Source organism: Halichoerus grypus, chromosome 3 (genome assembly GCF_964656455.1).
Source record: "Halichoerus grypus chromosome 3, mHalGry1.hap1.1, whole genome shotgun sequence".
Taxonomy (NCBI): Eukaryota; Metazoa; Chordata; class Mammalia; order Carnivora; family Phocidae; genus Halichoerus; species Halichoerus grypus.
This window is the reverse complement of record NC_135714.1, coordinates 104,076,674-104,100,934: the sequence shown is the minus strand read 5'-3', so window position 1 is coordinate 104,100,934 and position 24,261 is coordinate 104,076,674. Positions and strand designations below refer to the sequence as shown.

General features: G+C 34.2%; 1 protein-coding gene across 7 annotated transcripts in view; it reads right to left on the bottom strand.

Moving 5' to 3' along the window:
* Window positions 1-24,261, bottom strand: part of BLTP1 (bridge-like lipid transfer protein family member 1) — a 208,044-nt gene that overhangs the window by 132,360 nt on the left and 51,423 nt on the right. For all 7 annotated transcript variants that reach the window (XM_078069196.1, XM_036069404.2, XM_078069201.1 and 4 more), the window contains 8 exons: window positions 23,542-23,659; window positions 16,204-16,359; window positions 15,849-15,946; window positions 13,069-13,247; window positions 12,795-12,901; window positions 11,626-11,834; window positions 4,587-4,814; window positions 3,435-3,572 (listed from right to left, as the gene is read on the bottom strand). In XM_078069196.1, the coding sequence (XP_077925322.1) occupies window positions 3,435-3,572; window positions 4,587-4,814; window positions 11,626-11,834; window positions 12,795-12,901; window positions 13,069-13,247; window positions 15,849-15,946; window positions 16,204-16,359; window positions 23,542-23,659 (1,233 nt within the window). The remainder of the gene's footprint in view (window positions 1-3,434; window positions 3,573-4,586; window positions 4,815-11,625; window positions 11,835-12,794; window positions 12,902-13,068; window positions 13,248-15,848; window positions 15,947-16,203; window positions 16,360-23,541; window positions 23,660-24,261) is intronic.

Here is a 24,261-nt window from a genome sequence, read left to right as displayed (position 1 = left end):
TTGTTTCAACACATTTTAGGAAATGTGTTCTTAAAAAAAAATTAAGGATATGAGCTAAATCAAATTCATAAGGAATTCTTAAAATGAAATTTCTAATTATGACTATAATAATAGCTCTAGCATCTCTTTTGATACATTTTTTATTTTTTTTTCATCTAAGCTGTGTGACAACATAAAATCACCAAAATTTCTCCAGGCATTAGTTTCCTTCTATTTTTTATCTGAAGAAGCTGGGGAGGATGGTGAATAAAGATCACTTCTGGCACTAAGTTTCGATAATTCTCAGCATAAGATACTTCTGATTGATATTTTTTGAGCTCAAAAATACATATAGATCTTGGCTTGTCCTAAAGATAGAGCCTATCTAGTACACCAACAAAGATCATATTCTAGAATTTATTGTGGGGTTGCATCATATTGTGGGCTGAATTGTGTCCCCTAAAAAGACACATTCAAGTCCTAAGCCCAGACACCTGTGATTGTGACCTTACTGTATTTGAAAAAAAGGGTTTTAGCAGATGTAGTCAAGTTAAAATGAGGTTACACTGAATTAGGGTGGGCCTTAATCTAATGACTGGTGTCCTTTTAAGAGGAAAACTGGGACACAGAGACATATTGAGACAATGCCATGAGAAGACAAAGGCAGAGACATGCATCTACAAGACAAGCAATGCCAAGGATTGCTAGAAACCACCAAAAGCTTAGAAGAGGCAAGGAGACCCTCTCCTACAGCCTTCAGAGAGAGAGAACATGCCCATGCCAACACTTTGATTTCAGAATTCTAGGCTCCAGAACTGTGAGAGAATACATTTCTCTTATTTTAAGCAACACAGTGTGAGGTATTTTGCTATGACAGCCCTAGGAGACTAACATACATCATAAGATGCTCATAAATTAAAAGGGGATGGTTCATTAAGTCGGACACAATAATCTATCCATCACCTCAGATCCTTAACCTTGAGGCCCTGCATTAAGACAAATGCTATCAGGAATAAGCAGCTAAATCCTGGAGAGCTCACCCGTACCAAAGGTTTCAAATTTGCCCAGATTCACCAGAGGAATCACTATCTATGGCAGCTATAGTCTTACAACACGTATTTCTTAAATAATAAGACTTGAAAGTCAAAAGGACTCTTTGATCCATGGGCTCCAAAATGGATCTTGTGTTAATCAGGCATGAAAACAACATTAATCTCAGGGTGCATCTCCATCAGCGCTATTGGGTGACCAGGTGCATTGTCAATTAGCAGTCATATTTTGAAAGGAGTCTCTTTTTCTGAGCAGTAGGTCTCAAAAGTGAGCTTAAAATATTCAGTAAACATTGTTGTAAAGAGATACACTGTCATCCAGGCTTTTTTGCTCCACTGATAGAGCACAGGCAGAGCAGATTTAGCATAATTCTTAAGGGCCCTAAAATTTTCAAGCATTGGCTTCAACTTAAAGTCACCAGCTGTGTTAGCCTATAAGTAGAATGTCATTCTGTCCTTTGAAGTTCTGAAACCAGGCACTGACTTCTCTCTAGCTATGAAAGTCCTAGATGGCATCTTCAACTAGAAGGTTATTTCATCTACTTTGAAAATCTGTTGTTTAGTGTAGCCACCCTTCATTAATGAACTTGGCTAGATCTCCTGGATAACTTGCTGCTTCACCTTGCACTTTGGTGTTATGGAGATGGCTTCTTTCTTTAACCTCTGAACCCACTTCTGCTAGCTTCAAACTTATCTTCTGTAGCTTTCTCACCTCTCTCAGGCTTCGCAGAATTGGAGAGTGAGGGCCTTGCTTTGGATTAGACTTTGGCTTAAGGGAATGCTGTGGCTGATTTGATCTTCTATCCAGACCACTGAAACTTTCTCTGTATTAGCCATAGGCTGTTTTCCTTTCTTATCATTGGTGTGTTTACTGGAGTAGCACTTCTGATTTCCTTGAAGAACTTTCCCTTTGCATTCACAACTTGGCTAACTTTGGTGCAAGAGGCCTAGTTTTCAGCTTAGCTTGGGTTTTGACATGCCTTCCTCACTAAGCTTAATCATTTCTACCTTCTGATTTAAAGTGAGAAACGTACAATTCTGCCTTTCACTTGAACACTTGGAGGCCACTGAAGGGTCATTAGCTGGCCTAATTTCAATACCTTTTTGTTTTAGAGAATAGGGAGGCCCAAGAAGAGGGGGAGAGACAGGGGAGCAGCCGGTTGGTGAAGCAGTCAGAACACGTGCAATGTTATCACTTAAGTTTGCCATCTTACATGGGCACAGTTTGTGGCACCTCAAAACAATTACAATAGTAACATCAAGATCAGTGAACACAAATCACCATAACAAATAGAATAATGAAAAAATTTAAAATACTGTGAGAATTACCAAATGTGACAGAGACATGAAGCGTGCAAATGCTGCTGGAAAAATGGCTTTGATAAACTTGCTTGATGCAGAGCTGCCACAAATCTTCAATTTGTAACAAATGCAGTATCTGCAAAGTGCACTAAAGCAACATGCAATAAAATGAGGTATGCCAACTATTTCAAAAGTCTGATAAAGGAAACACATTCAGTGGCAAAAATAAGCATATATTAGGTATTAAGTTTCAGCTACTATGAGGTCAGCTGTGTTGAATATATACACATGAAAAACTTAAATTCTATGTAGAAAAATATGGTCAGTTATGGCAAAAGAGTTGCAAAGGGGGTAAGCTATTTTATATAAAATGATCAGTTACTATATAGAATCCATAGTAGGTTATCATCTGTTGTGATTTTGGGGTATCAAATTCACCACCCATTTATAATTTTACCTTGCTTTATATTAAAATCCATTTATTTTTCTAAAGCTCACAACTTGACTAAAAGTAGAGAAAAGCCCTAAAGTAGTGTTAAATGAAAAGTAAAGCCATTTGGCATTAAAAAATAATAATAACAAAGTGATTATCTACCCAAGAATGTAAATTACTCCCATTTGCTGAATATCATTGGTTCCCTTTCAAAAGAGCCCTGGGGATATCTTGATGGGATTAATAAAGTGTCTTGTAAGTACGTTTGGTGAAAAGCATAATCCATGTGGATATGGATGTTTTGAAGATTTAGAGTACTGGTTAATGTGAATATTGAGGTTGTAATTCTCAACAGAATCCACCAAAATTTTATACATTTTCCCTTCCATAAATATATGAAAAAGTTTTAAAGTATTTCTTTCCATTTCTAAAAACAATAGATACAGAATATAATTATATGAGATCACATAAATAGGGAACAGCAGAAAAAAAAAAAGAAAACTGAGATTCCTGAAAAACATATATATACAAAACTTCTTAATATGGTTAAATAAAAAGCCTCTAACTTAAAGAGCTATATATTCTATGCACAGAAGCTAACACACTGTTTCAACCCCATAAACAATAATAATACATCTCTAAGTCTCTACCATAACTCACTTTCACATTACCTGATAGTTATCACTGACAAACACATTTAGGGGTGACAGGACAAGTTGCAGCATGGTCTCCCGAAATCCTTTTTTCATTTCAAAACACAGTCTTTCCAAGAATGCTGTAGGGCACTCAGGGCCATCAGTGGTTCCATGCTAAAGTCAAACAAAATACCATAATCAAGATACAGAGAAAATAAGACCAAGGAGGTACAGGAAAATAAAAATTACATTTATTATTTTTTAAAGATTTTATTTATTTATTTGACAGAGAAAGAGACAGTGAGAGAGGGAACACAAGCAGGGGGAGTGGGAGAGGGAGAAGCAGGCTTCCTGCTGAGCAGGGAGCCCGACGCGGGGCTCGATCCCAGGACCCCGGGATCATGACCTGAGCCGAAGGCAGAGGCTCAATGACTGAGCCACCCAGGTGCCCCCAAAATTACATTTATATAATTAAGAGATTTTGATTCTTAAAAAGGAGAAATAGTGCTTACTGACAAAGTTAACTATTCTGGACCCCAGTAAGAACATCAGGTTCACTAAGCACCAGAGATGACTCCTCTGCTCTGCAATCCTAGGTGCATGATATGGAGCCAGTAAGCAGCACAATGCTCTAGGGCCTCACCCTCCCTATCTGGCCTCACTCCAACGACCCTGGGTTCTCTGGGCAATATAATCTCATTCCAAGTCGGTCCAAATGGTCCATTGGTCAACCTTAGACTGAACCAGGATTCTATGCTGGATCTGAACCCCTGAAAACAATTCAACCTTCAGGATCAAGCTGAATCTTGATTTTGTAGTAGGTGCACCATAAGGGTCCCAAATGGTCTAGATGGATAAAGGATAAAAAAATGTAAATCCTAGAATATCCATCAGGCTAACTATAAACCCAGCAACTCAACGTCATGACAAAATGTTCTAAAGTTACACAGAACAGCAAGAAGGAACTCAAATGAAAGAAGAAAAGCAGAAAATTATCAATGATCAAGTAATCACATTAAGAAGAAAATAATAAACTAACTTTATAAAGGTAAAAGGATAAATTTTAAAGTTTTCAAATCTGATTTTTTTTATTAGTGTCTGCATGTGTGTACAAACACCTACAGTTTTCTAAGTTGGGTGAATTTCATAATATACTCCAGACTATACTCCAGATACGTAAACACTTACAACAGGAAGGCGCCCATGAACTTTGTACAAATTAACAAGTACAGTAATATCCCAAGGACGTAAGGTAAGCGGATGAATTGACTTGGCTGAACTTTCATTTTCCTTTTTGTCATTTTCCATTCCAACAGCAGTCCACCCAGAGCTGGATGATGTTGACAGTGACAGAACAGGACTTGAAATAACCTCTTCAAAATCCATATACATGTCATCTTCCCCAAAGTAGTTTTCCTATAAATATCAAGAACAAACTTCTATTAAAGAGATATGTATCAATAACTTTTCAACTTAGAGCCTGAATTTTGTAAACCAAGCATCTCCCTAAACTATTTTATTTAGTTAAAAGTATATGGTCTGTTTCCTTGAAATGAAAAACAAACAAAAAAAAGATACATATGCTTAAGACATATATTTACTTGGCTACTTAGCAAATAAACATTCTGTAGCAAAAAAAAAATAAAAATAAAAACAAAACAAACAAAACCCAAAAAACAAAAACATAAAAATTTAAGGAAGTTTATAGTAAAGCTTCATGACAACACCATCTCCAATTATAGCAAGAAACTTGCAATTTAGGTCCTAGAAGAAAACTTTGAAAATCTGTAATGTTCAATAGTTTTCAATTTTTCTCAGAGTTCTGAGGCAATAATACCCAGAGACATCTGTTAAGGGAAGATCAATTCAATGAAAATCAATTTGACTAAATCCAATTAGCTAACTACTACAATTCATATATTCTGGGTGAAATATTTATCAGAAGTGTTTTTAACAACTTAAATAAGAATCTCCAATTTTGGTTACTGATGATAAAAACATGTGTTATCAACAGTTACTAAAACATCCTTTCATATAATTCATCCTGGTTTCTTATGCAAAGTATTTTAACTTAATATTCTGGTTCCTTTTGCATCAGAATTTAAATTTATTATTTTTTTCTTCTTTTAAGGTTTTATTTAAATTCCAGTTAGTTAACATACAGTGTAATATTAGTTCCATGAGTAGGATTTAGGGATTGATCACTTACATACAACACCCAGTGCTCATCACAAATGCCCTCCTTAATCCCCATTGCTTACTTCACCCCTCCCCCCACCCCCTCCCCTCTGGTGACCATCAGTTTGTTCTCAATTAATTAAGAGCCTGTTTCTTGGTTTGCCTCTCTCTTTTCCCCCCCCCATGCTCATTTGTTTCTTAAATTCCACATATGAGTGAAATCATATGGTATTTGTCTTTCTCTGACTTATTTAAATGAAATTCTTTTTTCTTCCCATTATTCTGAATTTAAGTTTTATCTATTTGATCTGTCAGTAGTAATCAGAAGTTGTTAAAATATTCCTGCTAACACAGTTAACTATATTTGTTCAATATCAGAAATCAAGTCAGTATTTCGATAAATTCTGCCTTTTAATTATTGGCACATTTATTTTCTGGCTAGAATTCTAGTCAACTAATCAGGCCAATTAAATATCTTTTCATAGAAAAGGATGCTGAAGGGTTTACAGTCATTTGGTTAATTAGTGGTAGGACTAATAATAAAATCCCAAATCTATGGACTCACAAAACTGATACTTTTTCCTCATTCTCTATTGTTATCTGGCTCTAATAATACAGGTCCTACTTAGAACCTGCTTGACATCTTGAAAATTGCCTTTATTATATAACTCTGAAGCATGGACAAATTCAAGCACAAATATAAATGTAAATAAACATTAACCTATATCCTAAATTCTAACATTAAATTTCTAAAACTAAAAATAAATGTCTAATTGATTTCAATCTAAACATTAAAGATCTAGAAGTATTCAAAGCAGCAGTCCTCAGATCATTTGAGAAGCCTTTTCAAAAGACACATGCCAGGGCGCCTGGGTGGCTCAGTCATTAAGGGTCTGCCTTCGGCTCAGGTCATGATCTCAGGGTCCTGGGATGGAGCCCCGCATGGGGCTCCCTGATGAGCGGGAAGCCTGCTTCTCCCTCTCCCACTCCCCCTGCTTATGTTCCCTCTCTCTCCCTGTGTCTTTCTCTGTCAAATAAATAAGTAAATCTTAAAAAGAAAATACACATGCCATTCTGGTCCTGGGGACAGGTTCAATAGTTTGCAATGGGCGTGGATTTCAGAGACAGAAGAAAAGTAAAATATTTCCTTCAGTGATTTTATCTACAAACGGCCTCCAGACCCTATCACCTCTACTCCACCCTTCTTCCATACAACTGATCAACGGAATCAGTGTACAATGTTCACGTTTATTAGCTTTTGACATACTTAGAGTTACCAACAAATCAATAAAAATAAGTTATACTCATTTTAGCCAATTTTTAATAATCCTACTCTATAAATCTCTTATTTTTATTATTTTTTATTTTTTTAAAGATTTTATTTATTTGACAGAGAGAGACACAGCGAGAGAGGGAACACAAGCAGGGGGAGTGGGAGAGGGAGAAGCAGGCTTCCCGCAGAGCAGGGAGCCCGATGTGGGGCTCGATCCCAGGACTCTGGGATCGTGACCCGAGCTGAAGGCAGACGCTTAATGACTGAGCCATGCAGGCGCCCCTAAATCTCTTATTTTTAAAAGATTCCTTAGAAGTCTCTTACAGTCTCTTGCCATTTTTAACCTTAAAAACAGAAGAGATTCATGTAGATTATTAAAATCAAAAGAAAAATATTCTCTTGGGCCTAATGTTCAATTTGCTACCAAAACAATCTCACTTAATTATCTGAAACAGGAATAACTCATAGCAAATTCTTTAGGGAATACTGAATCCCCAACATAGTAGAGAACATTTGCTAATTTTTATTAAATGTGTCAGTGACTGTTTTTAAAGAGTTATAAAACTCTAGGAGTCTTTTATGAGTTATCATATCAGTACATATTGAATATTATCAACAAAATGTACTTTTAAAATTATAACTCCCTTAAAACACTTAGCCTCACATTAAATGTTTGATGCCGAGTGTGAGATTTAAGTTTTGCATGTGCTTGTTTTAGTTTTGCTTTGTTTCTTTAGTATGTGTACTCCATCTGTAAAGGTTAATTTCTTAAGGATTCACTAAAAAAAATTACCAAAAGGTTGACCAAAGTATAAGGTAAGTAGTAATATACTATGGCAAACATATGGTATTTTAAGATTAATAAATGTACACAAATATTTACAAATACAAATAAAAGTTCCAGTTCCATGTTAAGGTAGGTAGTATGCAAAATTGAACTATCTCTAGAACAAATTCCAAACAACCTTAGAAAAAAGCAATAACTTATATAACTGAAAAAATGTGTTCTTTTGTCAAGTTTGCAGCATGAATGAATTTAAAAATGATAAAACAAGCTGTATTTTCAATCTACTTAAGAGCTCTATGAAATTTTATTTTCCTAAAGATATTTTATTATGTGTGTCAAGTAACTACTTCAAGTAACAGGACATTACCATTTTTTTCCCCAGCCTACTTATGCAATGATACTCACTTCTCAAAAAAGAGGAAAAAGAATTATCACTAGAGTTAAAAGAAGACAGCTAATAAATTCAGAGAAGCAGGGGGAAAAAAAACAACCTACAGGTAGTTTGTTTCCAATATTAAATTTTTTTAATGGAAACTTAGCCAGGCTTCTGTTGAAGACTATTAAAACTGCTTTTTTCTAATAAGGAAAGCATATATGCCATATATACCCACCCTTAACCCCACAGTTACTACTGACTACCACTGACATGCTATCACTATTTAGATTCAGATTTCCCTTATTCCATTAAGAAAAAATGTAATAAGACCAAGAGAAGTCAATTCAGAAGATGTAAACATTTCCATAAAATATTCTCACAAATTTTAATGCATGTTAGTATATATTCTTCTCAGAGTTCCTGGTAATAATAATGGTAACCCTAGTTTCTCCTGTAGATTTTAGAAATCGTTTTTTTTTTTTTTTTAAAGATTTTAGTTATTACTTATTGTGACAGAGACAGAGAGAGACAGTGAGAGAGAGCACGAGCAGTGAGGAGAGGGAGAAGCAGGCTCCCTGCCAAGCAGGGAGCCCGATGTGGGACTCGAGCCCAGGACCCCGGGATCATGACCCGAGCTGAAGGCGGCCACTTAACCAACTGAGCCACCCAGGAGCCCTGGAAATCTGTTTTTTTTTTTTTTAAAGATTTTATTTATTTATTTGACAGAGAGAGACACAGCGAGAGAAGGAACACAAGCACGGGGAGTGGGAGAGGGAGAAACAGGCTTCCTGCTAAGCAGGGAGTTCGATGTGGGGCTCGATCCCAGGACCCTGGGATCATGACCTGAGCCAAAGGCAGACGCTTAATGACTGAGCCACCCAGGAGCCCTGGAAATCAGTTTTTTATAAACGGTCAAACAAATATGATTTTTTTTTTCTAGTCTATCCTTCAGAATTTCTTGATGTTTAATTCTAGTAACTAAGGAAAATACAATCTCGGTTACATGAATTTTCACATTCTCTTTGTTTTCTTTTATATATACATACATACATTCTAACACTAAGTAGAACATAGTTATATATTAAAACAAATGAAAAAAAAGTAATTGAAAGAGAAAGATTTAAGATAGAATACATCTCCATGTTAGCATGACACTAAGCTTTCTAGTAGGCAGTAGGCAGAAAGAAAAAAAGAAGAAAAAAAAAGACGAGTTACTTATATTCCTAATAAAAGGAACCATAGAGTTCATTGGCCTAGAAAAATTTTTTGTCATGTTTTAGGTACATACTTTTAAAAATATTTTAAAACTTCAACAATTTTAATTTGCTTTAGTAAAATTTTAATTTGTTTAGTAGAACATACAAGTTCTATGTTAATTCGATGAATGCAAATACTAATAGAAACTTTAGGGGCGCCCGGGTGGCTCAGTCATTAAATGTCTGCCTTCGGCTCAGGTCATAATCCCAGGACACCCCTCATTGGGCTCCCTGCTTGGCGGGAAGTCTGCTTCTCCCTCTCCTGTTCCCCCTGTTTGTGTTCCCTCTGTCAAAAAATAAATAAAATACTAAAAAAAAAACAAACTTTAGTACAACAGACCTCTGACACTACTAAACAGCTGTTATAAAATCTTAAAGCATGGAAGAGACTGCACCAAAACAAACTATCAAGAGAGGTTACATTTATGGAGAATTTGTAAAGAAATCTTTAAAAAAAGGCATTTAACTCCTTTCTCTTTATTCTTCTTTGTTATAGTCCTCTTAATTTTGACGAATATGTATTATTATGGAATTTTTAAAAGAAAAAATTGAGGTTCAGTATACATACAGTAATGCAAAAAAACAGTGATAACATCTCTTTAGTAGTATTCAAAAATGGTACTATATCAATATAACCACCCTCATTTGCTAACTAAATCATTACTTACATTTAAATTAAAATACAGTTCAGCCTCTTCAGGGAAATTATAACTTGAAAATTGCATTTTAAATCCTTTATAGTTATTCACAAGCAATCCCAAGAAAATTAGATATTGGGAGAAATATGTGAAGAATACTTTAGGTCAAACAACGGTCACAAGAAAGAAAAAAAAATTCGTGTGTATGTGTATGTTTGTGTATGTATTTCTCCCCTTTGAATATCTGAAGAATCACTCCTTTAGGAATCTCTCCTAAAACCAAACCAAAACTTTAGATTTCCACAAATATTAAATACAATGTCCCTTGCATCTTTTATCTTAAATTATATCATCTGATGCTTTATGGTAGTTTATAGTAAATATAAGACAGTAAATCAAATATAAAAATTTTTTATAAATATAAAAACCTGTTCAGCTAGCACTTCTTCCAGAAAACCTTTCTCAACAAACCTTGACTGTCTTTCCTTAATCAACCCTGATCATCCTAGACCCTTTCCAGAATTAATTACTCCTGTCACTGTACATTATGGGATTGCCTATTACCTAAGCATTCAATATCCAAACCTCCACAGTTGTGAAATTACAAAAGGAAGCAAATAAGTAAACACTGACAAAATTAGACTCACACAAAAACCTATCCCACAAGTAACTCTACTGCTCATGACTGTTAATGTTTAGACAATTAATCTCACTTTGTTTATCAGATGTAGTAAAGCATCCAACAGTATGATGAAAATCTGAAGCAAAGTGAATTAGCAAAAACCTGGAAAAATGCAACATTTCATGAAGTTGCTAAAAGTGATGTTGGATAACCACTCAAATCACAGAGAAAGGTATCAGTGATAAGTGAGGATCTGGAAGGCTTAGAGTGGTTACCTATAAAAAAGAGTAAATCAATAAGAGTTATTGATGACTTGCTGGGGTGACTTTTTTAAAGTACGAATTGAATACCAAAAGAATAAAAGTGATGTGTAGAAAACTTACAAAGTACTCACATATTTTTCTTAAAATAGCCTCTCTTCCTGATCATGCTTGATCAACCTTCAAGAGCTATCATTCTATGCAGTCATACAATTTCAATGGAAAAATTATACTAAAATGAATCAACACTTGATTTGATCTTTATTCAAAGAAGGCATACTTTTTAGAACCTAAATTTGTCATATTTTGAAATAAACTTATTTTCATATATTTGCTTCAGGTTTTAAGACAGTGCTCCAAACAAATCTTTGCTTATTATTTAGCATGAAATAAAGTTTTCTGTTTTTACTGAATTCATTTGAAGTCAACTCTTCCTGGTTTTATTTCATTATTCTCAGATGACAAGGTTCTCTTGTACTTCTTTCGCTGTGTTATATTACAATGTGTTAAAATTTGTCCCTATATATGTCTATCCTACTATGTCCTCTAGCTTATTTCCTTGAGAACAGATGCTGTATCATCTCTTTCTCCAGCCAACTAGCACAATTCCTAGACTATATTAAATGCTAAAAATACAAAATAAAAACTCAACTGAGAAGTACATCATTTTAAATAAATAAGTTTGTAATTGACTCTAGCACCAGAAGTATAGTCAACATATATATCTTCAACAACTTTAAACCACCGAACTGGCTATTTCAAAAGGTCTCAATTTCAATTAGATATTAACTATTTTGCCTATGTTTAAAAATGTGTAAGATCTTTTAAAAATCATACCTTTATACATAAGAAGGCATTTAATAGTGGTCCATAGAGAGTTATTTGAGAATCTGGGGAAAGTTCCATTTCTACATGAAGTTTATCAGGTGGAAGTTCAGAGGGATCAATAGGTGGGCGTGAAGAAGTAGAAGGAGTAGAAACAACTCTGTCTGATGTTTTCTGGGATGGCCTTAATACAGAGAGCATTGTTTCTTCCATTTCTGATACTGAAAAAAATTAAGGAAAAAAAAAATTGTGGTGGGGAATTTCTCAGAAGTTCTTTAAGGAAGCATTCACTAAGACATTCTATTTTGTAATTTTTCATGAAAGCAACTATCTCTGATACAGTATCTGTAGTATATAATGAAAACAGACTTGCAAGACTAATAATTAAGAATGTGAAATAAAACAGACTTCATTGAAATATGTGTAGAAATACATAAATTAGATGGTATAGAATCAATGAAAATTTCCTATTAACATTCTAAAGTCCCTGCAATATAAATTCAGGTCACAGTTAGGCTTTATCTATACTTGGGCATTAAAGTACAAAGTTGTTTTCACATAAACAGCTATTCAAATACAGTGTGACATTATCAAGCTCCAAACACAAGAACAATTATGAAAACTATTCTTTAACACTTAACTCACTAGAAAAATACAAAGAAAATATCACTTGACTCTAATTTCATTTTGGACCCTGGTAATAAGGTACATAAGCTTCAGGGAAACATGATATGATAGCTGTGAAAATGCATTAAAAAAACTAACAGTTCATGAAACCAAGTGCTTTAAATATATATATATATTCATATTCACATACACCTTATTTGATATTCTAGTTCTTCTGTTTCTAGCTTGGCAGAACTTGAAAAAAATTATTTACTTACTCTGAACATATTTGTTCAAATGTACAATAACAACATTTATCTCACAGAGTTGTTGTAAGGACTAAATGAGATAATGTAAACCAGTAAACAGCTTGGTCTAGTATTTGATACACAGTAAATGCTCAATGAAAGTTAGTTGTAATTATGCCAAAAATCCTTAAAAGATTTTTAAATGTATACAAATACATCAAATGAATAGATACATTTCCAAATTTAAAAAACTTTTTCTTATACTTTTAATGATTATCAATCATAAAACCAGATGTTTCGAAGTACAAATTATATAAAAACACTTACATGATTGTTTTAGCTGCTCATCCGCTTTTTGTGGATAAATTGGATGCCATGTATAATCGATTGTAAGCATGACACTTGGGACAGTCCAGCATTCAACCCAACCAGCTCTTTGAAGAATAAAAAATAAAATTCTGGTCAGTTACTTAATTTATTTAATTGTATACAAACACCAATTACAAATAGTCAACTTTTATCTTTATTCTTTGAAAGAATCAGAAGAATCTTCCCCACATATAAACACAAAATATTTAAATCACTAATTTTATATACTCACTTTTCTTGTGTAATATTCCGCCATTTTGGTTTAACTGTTTTCTGACCACTTTGACACTCAGCAGGAATGCCAGTATCATGAGTAATTTTATTTGGGTGGCAATTCTTTACCAGCATAAATAATGAATATTTACTAGGGTGGCAATCTGGTAGAAATAAATGAAGATCAACATCTTCTCCCTAAAAAATAATTCATAATAACCCAAAGTAAAAAAACAGGAACATAAATATGTTAGGTTTCTATTTCCAGCCAAACTTATCTATAATAATCTTGAGAATAAATTCAAAAGAAAATAAACAAATTTCAAAAGGCAGATTTTATAATCAACAGTCAGTTAAATAACTGGAATAAGATTTTACATTGACTAAAACTAAATTCTGATTAGAAAGTTAAGAAAAAAAATTAAGGAAATAAAAAACATAGTTTCCACAAAACAGTAAAAAGATTATCTTCTATGGGTATTCATGGGTATTTCACATGTAACTCAGTAAAAAAAACAATTAAAAATCATCTCACTGAGGAACACCTAGGTGGCTCAGTTGGTTAAGTGTTTACCTTCAGCTCAGGTCATGATCTCAGGGTTGTGCGATCGAGCCCTGTGTTAGGCTCTGTGCTCAGCAGAGTCTGCTTGAGTTTCTCTCTCCCTCTGTTCCTCCTCCTTTCCCTCTGCTCATGCTCTCTCTCTCTCTCAAATAAATAAATAAAATCTTTAATAAATAAATAAATAAATAAATTAGAAATCACCTTACTGATAATAAGTTCAGGTGGAATATATTCTGCATTTTATTAATTTTTTTAAAGATTTATTTGAGAGAGAGAGAGAAAGAGCGTGGGGGTAGGAGCAGAGGGAGAGGGAGAGAGAAACTCAAGGAGACTCTGCTGAGCATGGAGCCCAATGCGGGGCTGGATCTCAAGACCCTGAGACCACAACCTAAGCCTAAACCAAGAGTCAAACACTAAGCTGACTACACCACTGAGGTGCCCCTACTAATTTTTTTGATTCTAGTAAGTCTTGGATTATCAACTGGTTTTTAAGAATTCTGAATTGATACATTTTCATTTGGCTTCACTTTTTTCCTTACAGGTTGGTGCCCTAATCTTGTTCCTCATGATGCCTGATATTTTTTTTAGATTGTATTATTACAATATGTAATTGTAATTATTACAATATATAATACAATACATATTACAATATGTAATATGTATTACAATATGTAATTTTACATATTGTAAAATTTTACATATTTACATATAATATGAATTTTATTTTGTTTCAAGTTTTTATTTAAATTCCAGTTAGTTAACATACAGTGTAATATTAGTTTCAGGAGTAGAATTTAGTGATTCATCACTTACATGTAACACCCAGTGCTCATCACAAGTGCCCTTAACCTTAATACCCATCACCCATTTAGCCCATCCCCCTGCCCACCAACTTTCCAGCAACCCTCAGTTCTCTATAATTAGTCTATTTTAGGGTTTGCATCTCACTTTTTTCCCGATGTTCATCTGTATTCTTAAATTCCACATATGAGTGAAATCATATGGTATTTGTCTTTCTCTGACTTATTTCACTTAGCATAATACACTCTAGCTCTATCCACTTCGTGGCAAATGGCAAGATTTCATTCTTTTTGATGGCTGAGTAATATTCCATTGTGTATATAGATCACAACCTCTTTACCCATTTATCAGTCAATGGACATTTGGGCTCTTTGTAATTTGGTTATTATCGATAATGCTATAAACATTGGAGTGCCGTGATGCCTGATTTCTTAACAGGCAGCATAGTAGAGTGGTTAAGAGAATGAAGGCCTAACCTATACCACTTGGGTTCAAATTCCAATTCAGCCACTCACCAATCACATAAGTTATATAAACTCAGCTTCTCAGTTTCCTATTTCATAGATGCAGATAACAACTACCTCAAGCAAACTGCTCTGAGAATGAAATGAGCTAATACACATAAAGCACTTGGAATAGTGAATGGCACACAGAACATGTTTAATAGGTATTAGCAGCTCTTATTGCTATTTTTTACCACCATAGCCTCCATCAATACTACAACTACATCTGATTGCTCATACCCTAAAATTAGGTATTCCACAAAATTTTGAACTCATTAGAGCTGCCTTTCAGAGAAAAGAAAGAGAGGTATCTGTGGCTGTCCCTTGAATTCATGTTTATAATTAGTAACGAAATTAAGGACAGTACAAAATCTAGTTCATCCACTGTTAAACATTAGAGTTAGAAGGGGTTTTTCAAAAGAACATGTAAGTTAGCCACAAAGGTTAGAAATGAGCTGGTTAAGAAAATAATCAACTCAGGGAATTTTCTTTTTATTGTCAAAACTCCTCAGGGGAAGTTGGGGAACTTAGGGGAATGACAGAACATTACTGTTAACTACAAAAAAAAAAAAAACAGCAGCATTTCTGTGACACCGAAGCGCAGGAACAATGGTGGAGAGCTAAAATACTGCAGGATGGCAGTAGGATAGGCAGGGAAAAGTAGAGATAAGCTTTGGGGAATCACACTAATAAACCTATGGAATAAAGAATGCACGCAATTATACGTGTTTATCTTTTCTTTTTTAAAGATTTTATTTATTTGAGAGAGAGAGAGAGAATGAGCAGGGGGGAAGGGGAGAGGGAGAGAAGAAGCAGGCTTCCTGCTGAGAAGGAGCCCGATGTGGAGCTCGATCCCAGAACCGTGAGATCGTGACCTGAGCTGAAGGCAGACGCTTAACCGACTGAGCCACCCAGGCACCCAATTATACGTACTCTTAAAGAGAACTTGGTGTTACACGTAGCTGGAACAAAGTCCGTAAAAGGCAAAGAGAAATCAATGTTTAATGTTTCCCCACAGGCTGCCAGATATACTACAAGAGGAAAAAAGAGAAAATTTATTTTTAACTTCAATAAAACTTTAAAAATTGCCTTAAATACATACCTAAGAAAATGAAAGATAATATGCTTAGTCCAATAAAAACTCTAAAGTAGTTCTCTGAGAGTATTATAAGACAATGGAAAAAAGATCACATCTAGTAGCTATTAAAACTACAAAATCAACATCAATTTCCATTGTTATTTGTCTTAATGAACAGAATACTTAACCTAATTTTTAAGAAGTTCTTACCATTTTCCTGTTGTTTAGTGGAACAGTCAATCCAATTGTGTTGATTAGCAGCCCAAATCATTTCAAATTGATGAAACATGATTTTAAAATTCCATGTATATGGCACAAATGAAAAAATGTCCGGAGCACTATCACTAGACCAGTCTTGAATTAAATCTAAAATTATGGGAGTGGGAAACAGAAAGCAAAAATTAACTGAAATTCAGAAAACAAAATATAAATATTCTAACACCAGTCAAAAATGAATTTTTCTTTTGCAACTAAAAAGACCTTTTATACTGAAATAGTAAAAGAAGATTAAGGTATACGTGTGATTTAATAGCAATCCAGTATTCACCTACTAATCACAGTTTCAAATAAGAGAAATTTTATGCCTTTTATATACCTATTATTTTTTATTTTTTATACCTATTATTTTTTAAAGAAACTTTAGAAGATAAAAGAGAAAAAAATATCACCTGATAATCCACTACCCAAATACCCAGCATGGTGGATAGGTTTCCTTCTAGTTTTTTTTTTTTTTCTATGTAGACTTTCATACTATTCTAGATGCACATATTTTATATATTGCTTTTTCTCATTGAACTCAAAATTTTTCCATATTATTTCATATACATTAACAAAAATTTTAATGAGAGTTCATTAAAGAGATTTGCCAGGATTTACTTAACCATTTAATAATCTTGGATATTAGATTCTTTCCAAATTTTTGTGTTATATATAATTTTATGGATATTTTCATGTAAGATATTTTACATATTCAGGATTACTTTGTCAGTATAGATTCCAGAAGTAGAAGTGGCTAGGTCAACGTTTATAAATTTTTTCAAAGCTATTACAAATTACAGAATTGCTTTCTGAGAAGAGTGAAACCATTTATACTCCTACCAGAAATATATGCTTGACTATTTCATTGTACCCTCCTCCTGCATTATACTTCTTTCTACCTTTCCCTCCCCCTGTCCCCCCCTCTTTCTCTTTCTTTCTGGGGGTAGTGGGAGGATGTAGCTTGGTAATTAATTGACCATTTAAAACTGTTATCTCATTTAACTGAATTTCCTAATTACAAGTAGGGTTGAACATTTTTTTCATTTTTTTTTTTTTTAAAGATTTTATTTATTTATTTGAGAGAGAGAGAATGAGAGAGAGCACATGAGAGGGGGGAGGGTCAGAGGGAGAAGCAGACTCCCCGCCAAACAGGGAGCCCGATGCGGGACTCGATCCAGGGACTCCAGGATCATGACCTGAGCCGAAGGCAGTCACTTAACCAACTGAGCCACCCAGGCGCCCCTTTCGTGTTGTTTTACTCATTAAACAAATACCTACAGAGTGTCTACTGTGTGCCAGACTCTGTTCTAGACTCAGAGAATATAATGGTGAACAGAAACTTGGCCCTGTTAGTATTTACAGTCAATAATCCCTGATTTCTGATTTGTTGTACTCTGATTTGTATGGTTTTAAGTGTTGCTTTTTAAAACTATTCATTTATTTAGTCTGCTTATCTTTTTTGGTACCTTTTTTTTTTTTTGAATCTCGAAAGGCAAAAAACTCTTTATATAAAGATATCAGCACTAATCTTAAACAGTGGTTTTACTTTTTCTTCAGCCATTCACATCGCTTACGTGCCTATACTCCCAGCAATCATATCTTTCAGGACATGTCTCCTCCTAAAGGTGGCAAGCTCATCTTTGTATATTCATAGTATATAACATAGTGCTATGCATATAAAATTAGAACTTTGTATATATATGAGAGAGAGAAACAACTAGGAGCAGTATTATAGCACACTTTGACAGCAGACAGTCCTGGGCTTAAATTCTGACTTTGCCATTTTACTAGCAATACAATCTTAAACGAATAACGTAAATGCTATCAGTTTTCTTTTTTACAAAATGAGGACAACTTCATAGACTTATGGTGAGAACTGAAACTATATGTGTCAAGTTTTAGCACAGTAACTGCCACAGGGTAAGCACTCTATGTATGGAAGCACTTATTATTAAAGATATTCTAAAGAAAATAATAGGTAAAAATAATTAAATATTTAAAGTAGTTTCTTTGGATTTTAAACGAGGTCATTAAACTGAAAGATATTATATTCAATAAGGAAATCAGAAGTCAAATTTCTCTTACATAATATCATATGAACTCATTTAAAAATAATTTAGCTGCAATGTACAAAGCTTGTGCATATTAAAAATCCCTCTTAATAAAATGGCAAAATAATACATTTAATATCAAATGTCAAAAATTTGAATATTAATAAGATGCAGAGTTTTATATCAATCGAATATGGCAATTAACCTGTTCTATGAATAAAGGAAAACTCCACTTGACAATTTTACTTTAAATGTATTTTTATTTCACTGAACAAGCAATCACAGTGGTTCATCATATTGTATAGTATCTATGCTTACTTCTAAACTTTTACTTCCACATGCCACCCTACCTAATATGACTCCATCCCAACTTTGTAACTTTATTCTTTAGCACAATGGCTAGCAATTGAGAGATACCCAAAAGTCATCTCTGGAATTAACCAACTCTACCATAAAAATTTACCATTCATCAAGCTGATTTTCTCACTTTTCTTCTTCATCAACATTTTTAGTTCTGTACTTTTACTCAAACTATTCATCCTATCTAAAATAAGTATACTCTTTGGTATCCTCTCTGCTAAAGGAAAACTCCAACCATCTTTAACAGCAACATGATACTATAGAGAGAGCACAGGGTCCATACTCAAAAAAATGTTCTTAAATATCTCTTCCAGTTACTAGCCTCATTGAGTCTGACCAATTCATTGAATGTTTCCCTGCTTCAATTCCTCTTGTTAACTCAGGGAGAGCATTAACAGCTATCTCTTTTCATAGTCATGAAGGTAATATAAATGAACATGGTTTGGAATGTTCTGTGGTGACAAACTATGCAAATATCAGTTAATATTACTGAGTTCATTTACAAAGACCATTTTAGATGTTATGGTCTTTCCCTTACCTCTCTGATTGCCTTTAGGTCACAGCCATTTCCTCTGTATTCATGTGTTACATGCATTTGTTAGTTTCAGTTGATGTTAGTAATCAATATATACACTGTTTTGTATTACTTCATTTGTTTAAGTCTAGTGCACATGCCAATATACTTGAGACTGATAAATAATACAAAAGAAGAAATGCCCATAAAGCAACATACCCATAAATTCTGTGGGCTGAGATCATGGTTTAAATTTGTTTTGAATCATTATTAATAAGAGACTTTCAGCTTACACTGGTTGCATGTATCTACTTCACACTTCTAGTTAAAAGATTGAAATATAATTGCTAGTAAAATAAACATAAATTCAAATAATCCACTAATCATCTCAGGAAACCAATGTAATTTTATAAAGTTACTAGCCAATTTCTATTTTAACAAGTCTTATTAGTTTTTCTTCCATATTTTATTTGAAATTTCAAGATATTCTGCAGTATAGTTTCCTTATCACCTTATATAATATCTTTACTTATAAATATTTAAAAATATGGTAAAATATTTTTACTAGCCTCAACAACTATATCTAATAAGTATTTCTCTTTAAACCAAAAGCTGCTCTCATTAGCAGGTGATCTTATCAAATAATTGAAAAAAGGAAGCACTTTCTTGATGACTGCCTTACTCATTTAGACAACAATTTTTTTTTTTTAAAGATTTTATTTATTTATTTGATAGAGAGAGACACAGCGAGAGAGGGAACACAAGCAGGGGGAGTGGGAGAGGGAGAGCAGGCTTCCCGCCGAGCAGGGAGCCCGATGCGGGGCTCGATCCCAGGACCCTGGGATCATGACCTGAGCTGAAGGCAGACGCTTAACGACTGAGCCACCCAGGCGCCCCTAGACAACAAATTTTTAAAGTTATTAATTTGTGATGAGCACTGGGTGTTGTATGGATGTGCTGAATCACTATATTGTATGCCTGAAACTAATATTACACTGTATGTTAACTAACTGGAATTTAAATAAAAACTTAAAAAATATAATTAAGTTGGTAATCTAAATATTCATCTGGAAAAAAACTCTTCTACAACTCACTTTATAATTATATTGTTAGACAAATACCCTATAAAATGCCAGTCAATTGTACTGGAGCTTAGCCATATTGTTACCATTGTCTTCTTCTCCCCTTTATCAGAGTAAATCTAAATCAATTTCGATATTAGCAGAAGAGACTTCACTTCTGCCTGTTTTACATCTTTTATTCCTGAGACTCTTTTTTATATTTATCATGAAGCTGTCTTTGCCCCACACTAAAATCTCTTAAGAACAACTTTTTGGGGCACCTGCGTGGCTCAGTTGGTTAAGCATCCATCTGCCTTTGGCTCACATCATGATCCCAGGGTCCTGGGGTTGAGCCCTGCATCGGGCTCCTTGCTCAGTGGGGAGTCTGCTTCTCCCTCTCCCTGCTGCTCCCCCTGCTTGTGTTCTCTCTCTCGCGCGCTATCTCTTTCTCTCTGTGTCAAATAAATAAAATAAAATAAAATAACAACTTTATTTAATAATTGGCATAAGAATGGCTACTGAGGAATATTAGGCATATCCTCACACCAAATTAGATCATTTGCTTTCTGCAGAATTCTGTCAATGGGGAAATAGAAAACTGAGAACAGAGCAAAGCAATTCAAACACTATGACCAAGTATGTTCATCTCCAGGATAAGCATGTTACTCTCTAATAGTCATCCTTTTTGAAGAATAAATAAGTTTTTAAAGGATTCTAAAAAGCAATAGAAGACATATGAATAAAAGTTACAGCTGTAAAATCCGGGATATGAGAACTTAAGTTTTGTACCTATTTTCTTTAAATTTCTCCAAATAAATTTTAGGAAAAAAAAAAGTGAATTGCAATACATATAAGCTTAGAGATTAGAAATAAAGAAAATAATTTAGGGAAAACATGGTTGTAACTTGGGAAATGCATTCAAATCCTATTTGAAAGTGACTAATACAATGCTCAGCCTAAACTAAAGTGTTACTATAAAAATTTTAAATCTTGAGGAATTATCTACTCCAACTATTCTTAGCACTGCTAAAGTCTAAGAATGTGAGACGTCTGGAATAAAAACAATGTGAAGGATTAAATGCTTGAAAATAGGAACCTATTTTAAAAGGTTAGCAAAGTTATAAAATACAAAACTTAAGTGAGAGAGAAATGGCTACTGCCAAAGAAACTAAATATAACAGATTCTCGAGCCAGACAACTTGGGTTGGAACACTAGCTCGACAGACTTACTAGTTGTGTGACCCTGGACAAACTGCTTGACCACTCTGTAACTTACTTTCCTCATCTGTAAAACAAGGATAACAATAATATCGATCTCAGGAATTATTATAAGGATTCAACAATTCATGTGCAAATTGCTTAGAACAGAGATAGACACATAATACACACTGTGAGTTTTAGCTATTTTTTTTTTTAATAAATCTGAATTTGAGCAGTACTTATTCAATGTTCAGCTTCACTGACAAAAGTTTAACTTGCCAGGGATTTTGTTACAACTTCTACTACTGGGACCCTGACTCAAGCCTTGAAGAATTATATAACTCCAAGAACGCAGAAGCTTTCTATCTAGCCCCCACAATAAAGTTCCCAAACTAAAAAACAAATATAAAAGACTTACGAATGAACATATTGTAGTAATGGCATTATACAATGCCCAAACTCTAACAATAACAAAATTAGGGTAGAAATTATCTCTATTTCACAGATAAGGAAATAGAAGGTAAAATAATTGGATAATTCGGCCAACATCATATTGCTAGTAAGTAATGTGCAGGCAGGACTATCTATGAATACCTGACTATCACTATATCCCCATATATCTAATATTACTCAGCACAGATCAGATGCTTGTAAATGACTGGTGGATACAAGGAAGGATGGAGGGCTGGCTGGTTGGCTGGCTGGCTAAATGTAGCAATCAGTAAAGCAAATATTAGGTGCTCTGGGGGAGCCACTGACCCTGGCAAATCAGACCAAACTCTGTTTAGCTAAACTTTTTATGGGAAGGTTCTATATAAATGCAACTTATTTTTATGTAGTAATATTTATGTTAGTCAGAGACCAAGACTACATGTTCCTAAACCCATGAAATATGAGTCGCTATTGTAATATGCTTCAAGAAATAAAGGAATTTTTTCCAACTAACAATAACCAACTCAATATCCATGCCAATGGAAAGAAGTAGGAGCTCCAAATACAAAAGTAACATACCCTCATGCACTGTTGGTGGGAATGTAAATTGGTACAGCCACTGTGGAAAACAGTACAGAGGTTCCTCAAAAACTTAAAATAGAAATACCACATGATCCAATAATTCCACTACTGGGTATTTACCCAAAGAAAATGAAAACACTAATTCAAAAAAATGTATGCACCCCTATGTTTATTGCAGCATTATTACAACAGCCAAGATATGGAAGCAAACTAAATGTCCACAATAGATGAATAAAGAAGATGTGATGTGTGTTCACACACACACACACACACACACACGCACACACACACACAGACACAGAGGAATATTAAGCAGCCATAAAAAAGAATAAAATTTTGCCATTTGCAACAACGTTTCACTTACATGTGGAATCTAACAAACAAAACAAATAAGCAGAAAGAGACCCATAAATACAGAAAACAAACTGATGGTTGCCAAAGGGGAGGAGGGTAAAGAGATGAGAAAAATAGATGAATGGGAGTGGGAGGTACAGGCTTCTAGTTATGGACTGAGGAAGTCACTGGAATGAAAGGCATAGCATAGGAAACACAGTCAGTGGTATTGGCAGTAGCATTGTATGGTGACAGACAGTAGCTATACTTGTGGTGAGCATAGAGTTGATAAATCACTAGTTGTATAACCAAAACTAATGTGACGTGTTAACTACACTTCAGTAAAATAAAAAAAATAACATACTTGACTATTTGAATATACTGTTTGTGGATTACAATAATTGAAACAAAATAATGAAACCATGCTGATGCCTAATTCAGGCAAAGAAAGAAATTGATTCATCCTCCCCAAATTGTCCCCCACTAGGATGATAAAAAGTACCAGCCTAAGATGAGTTCTTTCATTTTTTTTGTAAGCCCAATTTTGGATTGATATTTTCCTTGTTTGCGGTAAAAGAGAACACAAAATACCTATATTTAAATTTTCCCTTTTATACTCATAGCCCAAAAAGAAGTGTAAAAAAAAGTATGAACTCTACCATCAAATCCCTATGTTGAATCTAAAAGCAAAACTTCGTGAATATAAACAAGTTCACTGTGATAAATCTCATTGTATTTACATTTATTAGAAAATTACCAGTAAAGAAGTTCTTCTGTGCAAAGATGAAGTGATAGGTGGCTTTATAAACCTCTAATTCACACTGCCAAGTCTGTGGCATGTTCCATATTCGGGGATAACTGGCAATGATGTGGAACTGCAAATGAAATGTTAAGTAAAAATGTTAGAGCTTAAAATGTGACATTGTGTGAAGAACATTAGAAATAAATTCACACACACACACTAGTAGAGTAATTAAAACTTATTTTCCCACTGAGCTGAACAGAAGGTCCCTTTGAGATTTTAATATTACTGTGGCTAAAGGTCAGTATCTATGGTTATATCCAGCTCCTTGAAATACTAAGCCATGAAAACTTTAAGAACAACAAAGCAGACTACAGTTTTGATACTGTACTCTAGCTAAACCAACAGAGTAACAACCAATGTCCTTAATTCCTCTTTAAACCTAATCTGTTACGTGAGAGGCTCGGGGTTTGGCCACCAGTGCCTCCCAGGTTCCCTTTTGGCAAATACATGCTTTATCATGTATTTAAGGTGCTTTATCATGTATTCCATCTGCCGAAGTTTGGAGATTCTGCTAAAGGCAAGAGCTGCCTGACCAGGAATAGCATTATGGTACAGCACCATTTATCAGCAATAGCTCAGGAATTCATTTAAATGCTGAATATGCCAGTTTAATATACATTTATAGTATTCAACATATTCTTGGTAATTACATATTTTTCCTCTTAATTTACA